Raw genomic sequence first — 15,372 nt, forward strand, 5'->3', positions numbered from 1 at the left:
AGGCCTTTGAGAAAGATTTGGGATCTCTTTTTTATAGTTAAAGACAGAATGGATCTTTTAAAAGGCTGAAAATACTCCATTTATCCTGACAGGCAGTGCAGCGAGCCAAATTTTAAACCAACAGCCAGGATTGTGCAGCCAGACAATAGAGAGCTGGCCCGAGCGTGCATTTCCAAGAGCACGCTGCGGTCTGCTCATCTCCCCCGTGCCATCCCTGCAGTCGCTGCTGGAAGAAGCTGTGTGGAAGTGTGTGCTGTTACCCTGAGGAGAGGATATCCATCACGTCCAGCCCCTCTCTGAAAGCTGTCAAAGGGACAGTGGCTCAGGCCAAAGAGATATTTACTTATCTTTTTGGCCAGTGTTGCAGAAATCCCTGTTTGCATTTAACCTTCTTTCAGTTTCCTTTATATCCCAGTGGCAACTGTAATTATTCATTCCTTATTGTACAGTAACAGTGTCTGCAGAGCCACAGCATTCAGAAACAAAGACAACGGTGTCTCTGGTCTCCAGTGGCCTCCCAACTGGCGGCCCAAGCTCAGGCTGTCTGGTTGCACCCCACAGGCACAGCCCCCCAGAAGCCATCAAATCCCTTTGTGCGGCAGGGCACGAGCCAACCTGAACCTGAACAGCTGATGCAAGATCTCCCGGGAGCCCTAAACACCGTGCCAGTTATTTTAGGAGGAGGTGGAGGTCTGGTATCACAGGGCAGCATGTATGAGCTCCCAGGGAAAAGGCATTTGTAAGACCAGTCCCCAACTGCTCTCACTCATCTTATTTAGGGCTTTTCCCACATTACCTGGTAGAAAAGGGATGATTCTTTGCTTGGGGTCTTTCTGGCCTCCTTCAATAGGGAACTTGTCCAGAAGCTGCATCTGCGAAGGAAACAGAACAAACATCTTAGGGGGAAAATACGGACCGGCTGTATAGGGACCAGGGGATCTCTTGGTCTGTGTGTGGTTTAAAAGAGGATTAGCAAAGCAAAGCAACAGCAGGAATCCCTCTGCCTCGTTGCAGGGGATTCTGTACATAAAAAGGTATGATACAGTTCACTCCAAGAAAGGGAGGGCAAGTGTCTGGCAGGGCAGAGAAGCTGGGACAGGGCCCAGGCAGACATCTGAGCCCGGCCTTGCCACCATTCTAAAATTAGGGTCTCATCCTTCGTTACAAAACACACGCCTCGTCTCTAATCCACAGCTTGCCTGCATTGGTGGAGACAGAGTTTTTACCTGTCCCTGCGACAGACCACCCGCCTGGCTAAAAATGCTGTTCAAGCAACCGGATTAAAGGTTATTTAATAAAACACCCACTCTGCCTTCTTGCTGGCAAGGCACTGCCCGCTGCCCTGGTCCAGTAAGAGCACTCCTGCTTTCCCAAGAAGAGATGGGTTTGGGGAATATCTTCCACTGCAGTCCCTACATGGAGGACAGCACCAGAGAAAGGGGAGCAGTGAGGGAGCCCTGGGAGAGCAGAGCATCCTGGAGGACACCACCTCGAATGGGCAGAAGGCACACCTCACGGTGGATGTGCCCTCAGCCTGTGACAAGCACCACTGAGTACGTGGTTATGGACCACCTGAGCTAAGATCTTGCCCCATCAGCTCCTAAACCCTGCCCACTACAACCACCTGTTTCTAACACACCCCTAAGGGCCGACCAGACTCAGGATCCTGTTCTATCAGAGAGCTGCAACCAGCCTTCAACCTGAGGAGCTCATTGATGGCTATGGCCAGCTTGCACGGTGGAGCAGACTGCCGATCACCAGTGACTTTCTATGGAAGCAAGCCTAGGAAAGCAGTACGCTGACCTGATGTTCCTAAATCAGCCCTACAATTTCTTTTTGGGTGATGAGCCTGGATGGACCAGTGCCACTGAGGCTGAACACCAGCTGAAAGGCCATGCACAACCTCAGCCAGAAAGGAAAGAAACAGCTGCTCCAGAGGCACCTTCACGGACCTGCCCAAGAGATCGTCCTCAGCCCTGAAAACTGCCAGAGCCTCTCACCCCTCCCATTTACCCTCTGCACCCTTTCGCTGTCATTCAGCCCGTGGTGCCTCCAAGATAAATACCCAAATCTTCATATTCTATTTCATTTTCTCCCACGTTTCAGATGTACAACGCAATGCTCTATGTCCCTGTTGATCCTACAGAGAAGCCCTGGCTCCCTTCGGCTGGGGGAACACCAAAGCTCCTGCTAGCCCAGTGACTCGCTTCCAACAGACCAGGAGAGATGTCTTTCAACCCGCAGTCCTCAGGCCCTGTGGCCTCTGAGGAAGGTAAGGAAGGAAAGCAAGCGGTCCTGTTACTTGACCTTTCAGGACCCCTATCTCCTCACCTGAACTGGATCTACAGCTCAATACAAATACCTAAAGTGGCAGCAAAAGCTGTAGGGGGCAGGGGCTTGTCAATCAACATTTAATCTCATCAATGCTACGTGTCCAACAGTGAGGGTGTGTGAGTTAACAGAGGTTTTGCTACCTCAACAGATTTCCTTTAAAAAATATTTTTTTGCTAACATGGGGAAAAAAACAGTCAGAATTTTTTTTTTTTTTACTGTTTTTGTTTTAAGCACACAGAATCCTTCTCCTCTTCCACCGCACACATCTCCAGCATTTTCACCATATGGTACAGCAAACCAAAGATCAAGAGGAAACTCGGGAGTAGAAGGAACATCTGTGCAGGAGAAAAAGTTAAAAGATCCCACATGTTTCCCCATCAGGGAGTCGGCCTGGTAAATAAATAGACCATAGCTTTGCAGATTGTTAGCTAACTCACTTTTCTGCCTACAGAGACATGGTTTTTATTGAAAATGGGAAATTTTGTTTTCTTGTAGGTAGAGCTCCGGGTGTCTGAGGTCAGGCATGGGCAGGAGTTTTGTTCAAAGAAAAAAAAAAAGAGGGGGTGGGAATCCCCACCGATTGACTTGAAGTTTCACTGTTGCTACACTTTTAGCCAGGAAGGCAATTCTCACTTTACTACACGGTGACTGATTCAAGCTGGAACTTATACAGTCAAATTCCCATGGTTATTCTTGGAGTTAGATTAGCTTGGCTAATACAAGCCTTTTTAACCACATCAAGAGAGTCCCAAGGTGTATAACTTAGCGCTATTTATCTAAAGGGTGGATATCAGCAAAATAGATACAATAAACTGCAGCTGGAAGAGTTTGGCTACACTTTCCTAGACTACACTTTCCGCCCTGGCTCTTGCCTCCGCTGGGAGGGTCTGGATGGCAGGGAGCTGGGGGGAGGCAGAGGCGCTCAGGAGGCCACCGATGCAATTCATGGGGACACAGCCTGTCCCAACGCAAAGTCCCCGGGAAGCATGGAAGATTTCTCATCATCTTCGATCTATGAGACAATATCCCAATGGGCAACATGCACACGTTTGTGTGAAACTGAAGACAAGGAGTGAAGTTGCTGCTCCTCTAAAAGGCCATACAAGGTTGGGCACCCATGGAGGAGTGTGACAGTCCCCCTCCAAGCCCTTGACCCCAGACGACACTTGCAGATCGGCCCCTGGACCAACGAGTTGGGTCTGGTATTTGTGCTGCCCCAGCAAGAGAGACAGGCTAGTGTTGGGCAGCTGTGCAGGAGGTTCAGGAGGAAACTACTGGCTGAATCTCAGGCATGACATGGGAAACCCAACAGACGTAAAAAGGATCTGAGCAAGGACATAACTGCAGCCCAGCAACTGCACCCCTGCCTCTATGCCCGGCTGTTCTCATTAACGCCTAAAAAAGCACTCCCAGCGTAACAATGTCTGTACGGATGAGTACTAACAGCACAGAGAACCTGCAACACAGACTGGAAGGTAATGACTGCCCTTCAGCTCTGCAGTGCAGGAAACCCTTCAGGATGTTAAAGCCAAACAAAGAGCAGCAGAAGCATGGAGCCTTCCTCAGCACTTCCCTGCACCCTGTTCTGCCATTCAAAGCCAGTGCAAGTTAGATCTAAAATCCTAGAAAAGCAGGATTCTGTATCCTGTCACCCACGGAGAAGGATGCGAAGCAGAAGACGAGGAAGAGATGGATACAGGGGGAAAAAACCAGCAATGGGCCCAAATGAAACAACCCAAATCTCCCAGAGGTGATGGGGTATCCTGAGCCAATGCCTAACAGCCCCACTCAGCCTGGCTCTGACAAGAGGAGACACTAACCATGGAGATAAATGGAGCAGCCAGGAATGGAGGGAGCTAAGGGCTGAATGACAGAAACTCCTCCTGGTAGTCACAGCACTTTCCCCACGTGGATGATTAACAGCCAAAGACCAATAAACAGATTTTCGGTTCACTTAATTAGATGTCTGCAGAGCATCTGAAATTCGAAAACTCTTTAGTCTGGGACAAATGTTTTTCCATTAAAGGAAACTACTATTGTTATTATTGCAAATATACATATGATTGATGAAAAAAATCCGTCACTTAATGCCCCAGGTTATTCTGCTCAGACACAGGCAGTCTCCACAAGTTGTTGCTCACATCTTTGATATATGACATTTAACTTAGGGACGAGATTTGCTGAAGAAAGTCATCATGTCGCCTAGAGTAAAACCATCCCAGCATGAAGAGAAAGAAGGGAAGTCTGGATTTGGAGTCCCGAAGGATGGAGTTAGGGCTGTAGCTGGCTTTGGGCAGGCAAGAAAACACAAGTGGGCAATTTTGGCAAACCTGGGGGAGCTCGTACTTAGTTCATCTGCTTACAAGCTTTAGTATGTGAATCCCACCATGGGGGAGCCTCCAATTGTATGACCGGTGTGATGAGCAGAAAGAAATCTGTTACCATGTCACTGTGTCACAGGGTGGGGGATCCGTTTGGAAACAGGGAGGGTATATGGAAACTGGGAAGTGAGCTTCCCACCCATTCAGGCAGCATGTCTGGAGTCAGGCTGAACAAACACGTCCCACTCCTGCTTCTGGCACAACAGATGCACATCCACAAATAACTCACCACCAAAATCACATCTCCAGGCTTTGTCTCTCCACACTGCTCTGGGTTTGCCAACAGATTTCCTACATAAGTCCTGCACGGAGTCCTGCCTTCTGCCCCAAGCAGCTTCATTCTTGCTTCTGCGCTAAACTCATTTAGAATATGTGCTGTAAACCTTGTGGTCCAGATTATGACTTTCTTACAGTGGTCAGCAAATGATCACGCAATTAATCGCATTAAAAATCAAGGGAATTACTCGCGTGAGTTGCTGGTCATTGAAGTGAGAGCAGGCTCAGCGCACTGGCCCACTCCACTCCTTACTGCTTGCACATAACCATGAAATCACTTGACTTGTAAGAACGGAATAGGAAGATTTCAGTGGTATCAACTCTCATAATAACTGCCCTTTTTGTTGAAGTCCCAGCTCCTGGAGGTGAGCAACTGTTTAAGAATTGGCATTCCCTGCAAAAAACAACCAAACAAAAACTACTCTAGCTTTTATGGTGCAAAGCATAAATTTGCAAACATGACCTGCAATTCATCCTTCAAGGTCCAGAAACTGAAAGGCAAATAACATAGAGACTCCATGCTTTTGATATAAATGTAGGGAGCTCTGGAAGCTGCCTCATGCATGTAAATGGGAAATAAGAGGTGTAGCCAATGTCCTCACTTACAGCTAAGCTGTTACTTCCTTCTCATTTCTTCTGCTTCAGGCCACCTTTATGTAAGAACAGGAATATACCAGGAAGAAAGAGATGCTCTTGCACACACGGACCATTTGGGCTCAGCAATCACCAGCTGATGGCATTTATGGTCACTTCACATCAGTTCTGCTGTTAAAATAAGATTCAGCCCCCGTCTACCTTGCGATGGTACCACCTGACTAAAAATCTAACAAACAAAAACAAGCACCCCTTAAGATGCTACAAGTAGCATCTCTGAGGACGAGAAGCCAAGTATCTTCCTGATAATAATTTACTTACTACATTTTATTTATCTTGGTTAGATTTTCATAAAACAACAATTCTTTCTGTTTTAGACTTACAGCAGCTGAGACTAAGGGGTGACTTCTTTTTTGCAAGAGAGGCTTTTACTCTGCTGTAAGCCAACCAGTGCAGGGAACATGAACATATAAACTGCTTAATGGCCTGATCCTGTGGCATTTGCCAGTGGGAACTTTGTTCCTGATTTGGTCTCAAGGTTTTGGAAGTTTGTGACCAAGTCTAACTCCCACTGAGAGAGTTACCTGACCTCCACCTATGCCTTACGCTACAGACTTCAGCTGGAGTTTCCCGCTGGGCTGTTAATTCCTCCCCTTCCTTCCTTGCAGCAGTTTTAACTCTTCCCCAGTCAGAAGAGTGAAGTTCTCCACACTTCTTAAAATGAGCAAATTAGGACACCCACATAATCTCTTATCAGTGTGCATATCTTGCTGGTTCCTCTTCAAGTGGATGGAGGTTTGCCATGTGCACAGATAAAATCAAAGTCCCGCAGGAGGTCAGCACTGCAATCATGGGAGATTTATTTTAACACACAAAGACCCTGAGGATGACTTTCATCCAAACCCCTTACTTTGGCAAGCGAAACAACATCCATGGCTGCAAAGGGAGGACTCTGACCTTTTGCAGAGAGAGATGGGGCCGCAGTGTCTAATTTACTTTTGTCCCAGAGAAGCAGCGGATGAAAATCAAACTATGACCAAGAGACTATGAGCAGCAGATTTTTGGCAAGGTGCCCCCAGAAACCCTGGGGAGTTTGCCACCTTACTCTCGGTCACTCAAGTGGTCCCAAGGCCACAACTCTTCCTACACTGAATGCCAAGAGACATATTAGCTTCCCATTTTCCAAGTGCTCATTAGAAAATGCATTTTTCATTAAAAATGAGGCAAGCCGACAATAACTTTAATTTAGCCACTGCTGGACTTAGAAAGTAAAGTACTTAAGGACAATTAGGCACCAGGCATACGGTGATCCCAGCTTTCAGTGATCCCTTCTCGTGAGGCTGACCTGAGCTCAGAGCCCCAAGGAGGAAAGAGGGGCTACAGCCAACTGAGAGATGGGGCAGAGGAGAGAAGGCATCTGTATGCGTATGCAGTTGTGTGCACATTTTTAAGAGAGGGCTGCCAAAGGAACCGGGAGAAAAGCAAAGTGCTACCAGAGATCTAAAACTGGTGATGATGGAACTCACACCCTCAGCAGGAGGGGTTCAGGGCATCTGCAAATCAGAAAAGGTTGAAAATCCCTGATGTAGATAATGAAAGCTTAGATGAGAAGGGGAGGTAAGAGATCAGAATAGAAGAAGAGTTATTAATTAAAACCCTGAGGAGCAGCAGCAATTTCCTTTCATTTTGAAGTTGAAAACCAGCTGTGCTGCTCGTTGACATAACTGATGGCTACAGCTTCATCAGCTATATTTTGAGTTATAAATGGTGTGATCTGCAAGAAAGGGAAAGGCCGGAACCAGATTGAATTCTGCTGTCTGCCAGAGTTTTCCCATGGATAAACCTCTCTGGCCCTGTATCTGCTTTTGCATCTGCAAAATGCGAGACAGATCTCAGGAAGGTGGCATGAGATTTAATCAAGAGCCATCAAATGCTCTGAGCCTCATGCTGCAGAGCAGGAGTCAGAGACTGAATTCAGAGGAACTGTACTCTTCTAAAATCAGGACAGAAGCAAATGGAAAAGTATTATCGGTGGTTTTCAGATATGCTTATCCTCCCATTTGTGGGCTTGTCCATCTGTAGCATATTCCAAATCCTGGTTAACCAGAGCATCCAGGGGGGTCTTTCACTTAAGGAAGATGGTTAGTCACCATTTCCAGCAAAAGGATCTCATGCTATTAGGTAACATATCAGCGTTTAAATGCCAGCAGTGAGAACAAGCAAGAAAGTAGAGAACATGAGAGCCTGTCTCTACAGATTCACGTTTTATATGCCTGTTCAAAGAAGATCACTTCCTCAATAGTTTGATTTCAGGACAGTTAATCAGCTAAGGTTAATCAGCAGAGCGTCCATGACATAAGTGGAAGGACCTGATTTACTCCAGCCTAGGACCGTACCTGCTGAGATCAATGACAGAAGCTCATGTATGATGGGGAACAAAACCACTGCCCTTGGGGCAGATCCCTGTGCAGGATACAGCTGTTGGAGGATATCCTCTTGGATGTGGGTCACACTGAGCTTCTTTTTATCCCTCCTCTGCTTCACCCCCTCACAGGAACAACAAATCAGTTTGCTCTCACAGACACAAGACAGCAGGAGGTCTGCCTAACTCTCACCCCTTCACAATCAGCCAAAACAGAGCTGTTCCTGAGCATAAGATCAATTAGCAAAACTTTGCAAAAGACCTGGAGATCTTTGGGTGAGGGCATGAAACAGACTGAGCACAGCACAGCCCATCTGTTAGCTGCTCACACGTATAACTGACATCTTATGCAGCAGAAGGATGTGAAACTCCATCTCTTCCTAAAGCAGTAACCTGTTCCACAGTGCAGCAAATTATATCAGGCAGCCAGTGATGCTGGCTCTCTCCTGGTGTTACATGATGCCACAGCACGCAAGAGAAGTACATTAATTCAATCCCTGAGAAGCAGCAGCAACTGGCTTTCCTTTTATTTTGAAAGAAAAAAAAAAAATTAAAGCAAAAACTGTCCGGATAACAGGCTGACATGCCTGACAATTGCAGCACTATAGGATATGTTTTGAATTAAATATAGTGCAATCCATGAGAAAGTCAAACAAAAGCAGGAAAACGCATATAAAATAAAGAGAACAGACATTTACAGCATGGTGTAATCCCCAGAGGGAAAATGCCTCTCTCAGGTCTGAAAATTTCCACCAGAAATCTTGGAAATCTTACAAACCTCTCAGAATCCAACTAAAACAGCCAGGGGAGGAGAAGGGGGGAGCAGAGAATGGAGTTCTTTCCCCAACACGATCCATCAAAAGAGGGAATGCTGCTTCCCGGCCGAGACATTTGCTATTTTTCATGCAGAAATGCGGCTTTCTCTAAAGGCTCCGCAAAACGAGCCCAGCGTTTGTGGCTAACACAGACTGGCAAAACATTCGGAGGTGCTGGTTTGGGATGACAGAGGCACTTGGTGCATCTCTGAAGAGCTTCTCAGAAAGCCCACACTGTCCTTTCACAGAGCAGCTATTGATGTCTCCTGCCAGAAGCATTTTCTTTCCCCAGTACTAAATTAGACTGGCCTCATCCGACTTAACCACACTGGAAGATGCTTGGACAAAGGCTACTTCATACTTTTCCATCTCTCCATGGTGATTATACGTCCCTTGTTACTCTGGTACCTACAGTGGATTTGTCCCATCAGCATCCCTGGGAAGTAAGGCCATACCATAATGCCTGTTTTAGAGAGGTGTGGAGAGCTGAATGCTGCAGTTATGTTGCACAGCAGGGTCGTGCAGACATGTCAGCCACGCTGATGCCGTGCCCCATCAGGTCAATTAGCCAGGCTTCTGAGGAAGGCCCATAATGTTGGGAAGGAGTGCAAGTGTTTTGCCTTTTTTCCGGAGCTAGCACATCCAGAGCCAGCCCAGGTGCTCAGGCTGTTCAACCTGGGCATGTCCTAGAAGGCTCACTGCAGGTCACAGCGAAGATCCTGGCTGGGGAGAAAAGCTGACCTCAACTGTAGAGCATCCTTCCTCACCTCCTGCAGCTTTTCTTCCTTACAAAAATCACAGGCCTTGAAGTGTCCCTTCAGACTGCACACAAGTGGCAAGAGATCAACACGCTCCAATGACAGACACTGCAGCAATGGTGACAATTGCCCTTGGACATTAAGGGGAGCAGGACCGAGCTCTCCTGTAGCACTGGCCTCCAGACAGCAGCAGAACTACATCTGACAGCACTGTGAGAGCAAAGGCCCCATTTTTAGACACGATGGCAACTCTAAGAGCTTTACTGAAAGGGAGAAAAGCACCAAGGTCAATTCCATTAATCACCACTTCCTACATCACCTGGGAATTTAAAAAAATCTTTACCTTCCATCCTTCTTTAAATTTCAATCCTTTCAAGCCAACCATTGAAATACAGTGTAGGCCTACTGAGCTTTTTGGGTTTATCGGTGCATCAACCTTACCGAGCCACTCTGAAGACCTCACAATGCAAAAACTGCAAGTGGCTAAATCCTGCGCAGGAGAGACTGTTTGTCTCTCCTGGCAGGAGCAGCTCTGCCCAGCGCAAAGGCTGGACGGGACGGCGGGAGGCTGCAGGGCTTCAAACCCTCCGGTCCTTGGGAAACCCCTGGCAGCACTGGCGAACGCTGCATTGCAGCTGCAAGCAAGGTGCTGGAGGGTGCATCCTAAAAGCAGCACAGAGCCATTAGCAGAGTGCTGCTATTAATTACACACTCGCTGTTAACAGAAATCACACACCAAATATTAAGATCAGCACAATTTTCAGGCTGGTTTGGTTTTGCCCCCATCTGTTTTGTCCAGTGCTGTCAGATTATCCAGAAAACAAAACTCCTGGCCTGCTCTGCAATGTCACAGATTTAGGATGGCATCTTGCGGGGGGGTGGGGTTGGGGTTGGGCGGGGAGAGGGGCTGATTCTTCATTTAAGGACCCCCTCATGTGCCAGCCTGACTCTTCCTGGGTCCAGCCGGTCCCCCAGAGCAATAGGGGTGTCAGGGGCTGGAGAATCACATCTGTCATGCAATGCCCTCTTCTACCCTTCCTTACTGCTCTCTCATACAGATGTAACTGCTTGATTTCATCGGTGTTTTAGGCAGGGGCTGCCCAGCCTACCCACTCCAGCTCCGCAAACCGATTTTGTTTGAACCAGTGCAAAGCCTGGCACAGGAATGCTCTGAAACCTGATTTATACATTGAGTGGTCATTGATCTTGCATCTGGAGAATCCATCCTTAGAGAGACTTCTGTTGCTCACACAGTGGTGACCGCGGTTTTAACTAAACCTGCTTAAAACAACACCCTTAGCTAAATTGGTAGAGTTTTGTGAGCCTGCAAGACTACTTCCCCATCTCTACTATGAGAGAGATGAGGCTTTAGCTCCAAATGTATGAAACTTAATCCCTCTGTTTTCATAATCTACATCTTCTCTACAGCCTGTTAGCTCTGCTTGATATATTGTCCCCTGGAAACCACGAGTAACTTCAATATTGAAAACAGAAACAATAGCTCCGAACACAATGGCACATTTTACTTCAGAAACTCCATCTGAAATGGTGTCTACTCATCTCTGTAGGACACTACTTGTAGCTCTGGGGAGACAGGGGAGAGCGACGGCCCAGCTCAGTACAATGAAGAAACCGTGCCAAACAAAACAACCACAGGTTTTAACTCCACGCTGGGAGGAGACTCCTTTGTCTTCTTTTCTCCCTCTCTCCCTACCTCCAAACCCCGAGATGTTTTGCCTGCGTATCTGGTTCCAAACACGTGTCTCCCGTTTTTGGGGAGGATTTAGAAAGGAGCACAGACAACAGATCCCACCGCCCAAGCGGGCAAACGGAGCTGCACGTGTAACAGATACCTTGCTCGGGGCCTCGAGGGAGGTAAGCAAGCAGCCAGCAGGACAGGCGGTTTCCAACAGTCCAGAGCCAGCTGCCAGCCTTTACGCTCCCAGCCCCAGCGTGGGCCCTTCAGCTCCAGGCGCTGCCCAGCCCCGGGGGCCAGCACCTCCCCAAGGAGGCTCCTCTGGCACGCAGGGACAGTGAAGGTGTCCAGTGTGCAGAGAGGACAGACTCCAAGCTGGGGCTGCCTGCTTAAGCTTGCAATGGAGGGAGGGAGGGAAGGATTTAGGGGCTGGAATACAAGAATAAACCTAGGCTTGCAACAGCCTGTCCTTCTTACCAGCGCCTATTGCAATGGCATTTCACGGATGGGTTTCTCTCTGCAGAAAGATTTACTTCTGGGCAGGGGAGACAAAGTCCACAGATATCAGAAAAGCTGTTTCAAAGAGACCTCCTGTCACTACTACAACCACACAACACAGGCACCTTAGCTGGACACTCAAACCCACACCAGCTCCTTCCAATCGCTGCCCCAACGTGCAGCATGGACACTGTTCTCTCTTTGAAAAAAAATGGGGATTTGGGTAACACCTGAGTCCTTAAAGCCCATGCCCAGAAGAAGGATCCCAAGGGACCTGCGCAGCCGTCCTGAAGGACCTTGCAGATGGACCAGACTGTGACGCAAGACTGCAATGGGAAGAGGGACAACACGTCCCACAGGACAAATCCGACCCAGCCCCCGAGAAGGGAGGCTGGGACTAAAACCTTATTTTTGTAAGTACATGTCTGCCTGACGAGCTTTGTTAATTTAATTAAGAATGAAAGCAAACCCTGGGAAAGTCGATGGGTTTGGATGGCGGCCATGGGGGCTGCGTGTGCGCGGCTCGGAGCAGGGTGGGCACAGCGAGTGTTTATGGGGCCTCCGCGTTACGCGCTGTGTGCTCGTGTGTTACTCCAGGATTTTCATTCAGGTAATAATCATCCACCTCTGGACGCGCTGCTCGCAGACCAGATTGTATTCTGTGTATTATACCAACTAATCACATGTAATACTTGGCAGGGTATTAAAAGCATCGATGGAGGTCTTTGACAACGGTGGGAGTTTTTTTCGTCTTTTTTAATCTCAGTAGCTTTTAAGTGGCGCGGGCACATTGTCAGGAAATATTGTCAGGGCTGTGACTTTTCCAAACTTGCAGATGATAAAACTGCTACAAGTTGTGAGGGACAAACTGCACATGGAAGCCAACGCCTGCATCCGGGAAGAGAGGGACTCCTTCCAGCTCCATCCTCCCATCAGGAGGTTTCCAGACTGTATCCCTGTTTGCAAGACCTGACAGCAGGACCATGGCCAGCAGGATCAGGTGCAGGAGGTACTCAATACGCTGCTACCTGCCACAGGCAGCATGGCGATGCCTTTAAAGCCAGAGCTGTTGCACCCATGCAGGAGAATGCCTCTCCCATCCCCGTCAGGGCAGCGGTTCCCGAGTTTTAAGCCGAGGGTGGCCGCAGAGCCACGTGGGCTGCACACCAGCACCCCTTGCTTCATAGGCAGCTGGCTACACATCCACCTTGCCAGTGAGCATCCATGCCCACTCTCCTCTAGCAGATGCTCTTCCAATGACATGAGAAGAGGTGCATCACCAGGGACGGTTTGTACATAACTGGGCACGTACTCTGTCGTAAAATGAAAACACAAGTTTTCTCCAGCCTGTCTGGCCACACATGCAATCCACTGTGGGCAGGTGAAGGATACATACTGATTATATGATGTGGGTGTGCTTGGGTGATGCAAGGAAAGGGTCCTGGGGAGAGCAAGCTGCAGGGAATAGGCAGCCACAATTCATCCCATCCAGCAGTTCCTTCCCAAACATTTCTGAGTGGCTTTCTGAGGGGAAGAAGGTGACCTACGAGCTGCTTTGGCAGCCAGGCTGATGTCCGTTCAGGACAAGACCAGTGAGGACGCAGATTTCTGTGCCTTTCCACGTCTTGTGACTGGCTTTAGAAGCTGGATGGGGCAGACAGGCAGGCCAAACAAGAATGACAGTCATCTTGCATTGACCCTGCTGGGCACTGTGCAGGCATCCAGGGCTATTTCTCATCCTCCCCGTGGGTTTGCACTCGTCTGTCTGTCCTCCTCCCCATCACACAAAGCCACAATAAAGAGACATCAGAAGGATGCCCAGACTGTGGAAACATCCCCGCAGATGTGTTGCAAAGTCCAAGTCTAAGCAACAAGCTGCAGGTACCACACAGCTCTCTTCTGCCCTAGCCCCTGGCTCAGGCAGGGAATTAATATTTCACAGATCCCCCCGAAATTACTTGATGATGCTTTGTCACAGAAAGCATCCAGGAACACAGTAACTTGCATCAATGAGGTTACGGCAATGTCCAGGCCCTTTAATTCCCTTACCAGCAGCAGCCAAGCTGTCTGATGGCACTGTGGTATCTAGACCTGGCTGCTGGTTTGGTGAGCCCATGTGATTCTCGTGTGCTCCGTAGGATTATTTATGTGATCAGCCTTTAGTGCCTCAGCATTACGGCTGTAACAGATCCGGGTAGAGCTTCTCCAGAGAACTGCCGCTTCAGCCATCTGCAGAAGCTAGCCCTAAACCTTCAATTTTTTTAAAAAAAGGATCCCAAAAAAGAAATGGAGTGGGGAGGAGGTGGAAGGAGAAATGACACACCAGCTGTTTTCTACCAGACACAAGCAACTTCGAAAATTAGATTCCACGTATGTACCCTGCTGAGGGTAAGATACACTATTTCGGAGCACAGAATGGCCTGTTTTCCATCAGAAAGCAAGACACCAGCCTCATCCGCTCCCAGCTACTGCTAACCTCCCTTCATTATCAAACAGGGACAGAAAAGGGCATAGGAGGGCAGCAACTACACACCTGCGGCCAGCATGCATACAAGCACAGTGAGCTGCTCTTTACCAGCAACCCAGATGCAAAGTTATCTTGCTTAATTAGGGCTTCCTTTGGGGGGAAGCCTTGGCTCAAGTAATTGAACAAATAAATTACACTACCAGACACACATGCATACACACAAACAACCTATTTTGCTCAGCCAGGTGCAGACAATTGTTTCTAGCCCTTCATCTGGGGCTGGTGCACGGCTCTCCATGAGGTCAGATGCAGGAGAATGTCGCGTTGGCCAGGAACGAAGGAAAACGTGAGAGTAGCTTAAGAAAAACAGAAACAAAACTCAGAAGAAATTTTCCCTGCTCTAACAGGTGCAGGGATGTGATTATACGTGCTTCAACACATGGGCTTTCAACATGGCCTGAGCATCACGTTGCAGATCTAACATGGTTAAGGAGGCTTTGAAATCTCACCCCTGCTTTGAACCTTGCAGATTAGTATCAACGTGGAGAAGGATTTGAAGCTGGAGGAAGATGCTCATATTTCGAAAGCCAGCACCAGCAGGTGAAGGGGCAAGCATTGCAGGCAGCAAGAGCAGCCTGAGGAGGCGATCCCCTTGCCTGGATGTGGGACAGAACAGCATTAAACAGTGCAAATACAACAGAGCCTTGAAAACGAAAACAAATTTCCCTTCTTAGCCATATTGAGGCAAGCAACAAGGCAAACCGCCAGACAGCTTCACTTGCCTTTCTGTTAAAACCGAGCAGAAGAATATGATTCAAACATCAATGCTTCCAATGACAGATGGGCTGACACTGTAATAGCATCTCATCTACTTAAAAGCATCTCTCAAGTGTCAAAGATGGAAAAAGAACTCCAAACTTTATATCCTGAGTCTGAATGTGTCCTTTGAGGTATTGCTTCCAGATTTGATACACGCAGAAAGAACCTATTTCTAGCAACAGATAGGAAGATGGAGAAAGGAGGAAAAACAAAGAGGAGGAAGAGATACTGCTAGGAGGTTATGGGGTTGATTCTCAGCATAATGCTGACGCTCAGGAGTCCGCCAGTTCCAGGAGACGTGCAGGGGCCCTG

At 48.1% G+C, this 15,372-nt stretch overlaps 1 protein-coding gene across 1 annotated transcript in view; it reads right to left on the minus strand.

The window, feature by feature from the left end:
- Nucleotides 1-15,372, minus strand: part of LOC104075221 (SH3 and PX domain-containing protein 2A-like) — a gene marked incomplete at its 3' end in the record, with an annotated part of 75,297 nt that overhangs the window by 41,463 nt on the left and 18,462 nt on the right. Inside the window, exon 3 of the mRNA XM_009575650.1 lies at nt 797-872. Coding sequence (XP_009573945.1) covers nt 797-872 — 76 coding nt within the window. The remainder of the gene's footprint in view (nt 1-796; nt 873-15,372) is intronic.

This window comes from Fulmarus glacialis, unplaced genomic scaffold (assembly GCF_000690835.1).
Source record: "Fulmarus glacialis isolate BGI_N327 unplaced genomic scaffold, ASM69083v1 scaffold13374, whole genome shotgun sequence".
Taxonomy (NCBI): domain Eukaryota; kingdom Metazoa; phylum Chordata; class Aves; order Procellariiformes; family Procellariidae; genus Fulmarus; species Fulmarus glacialis.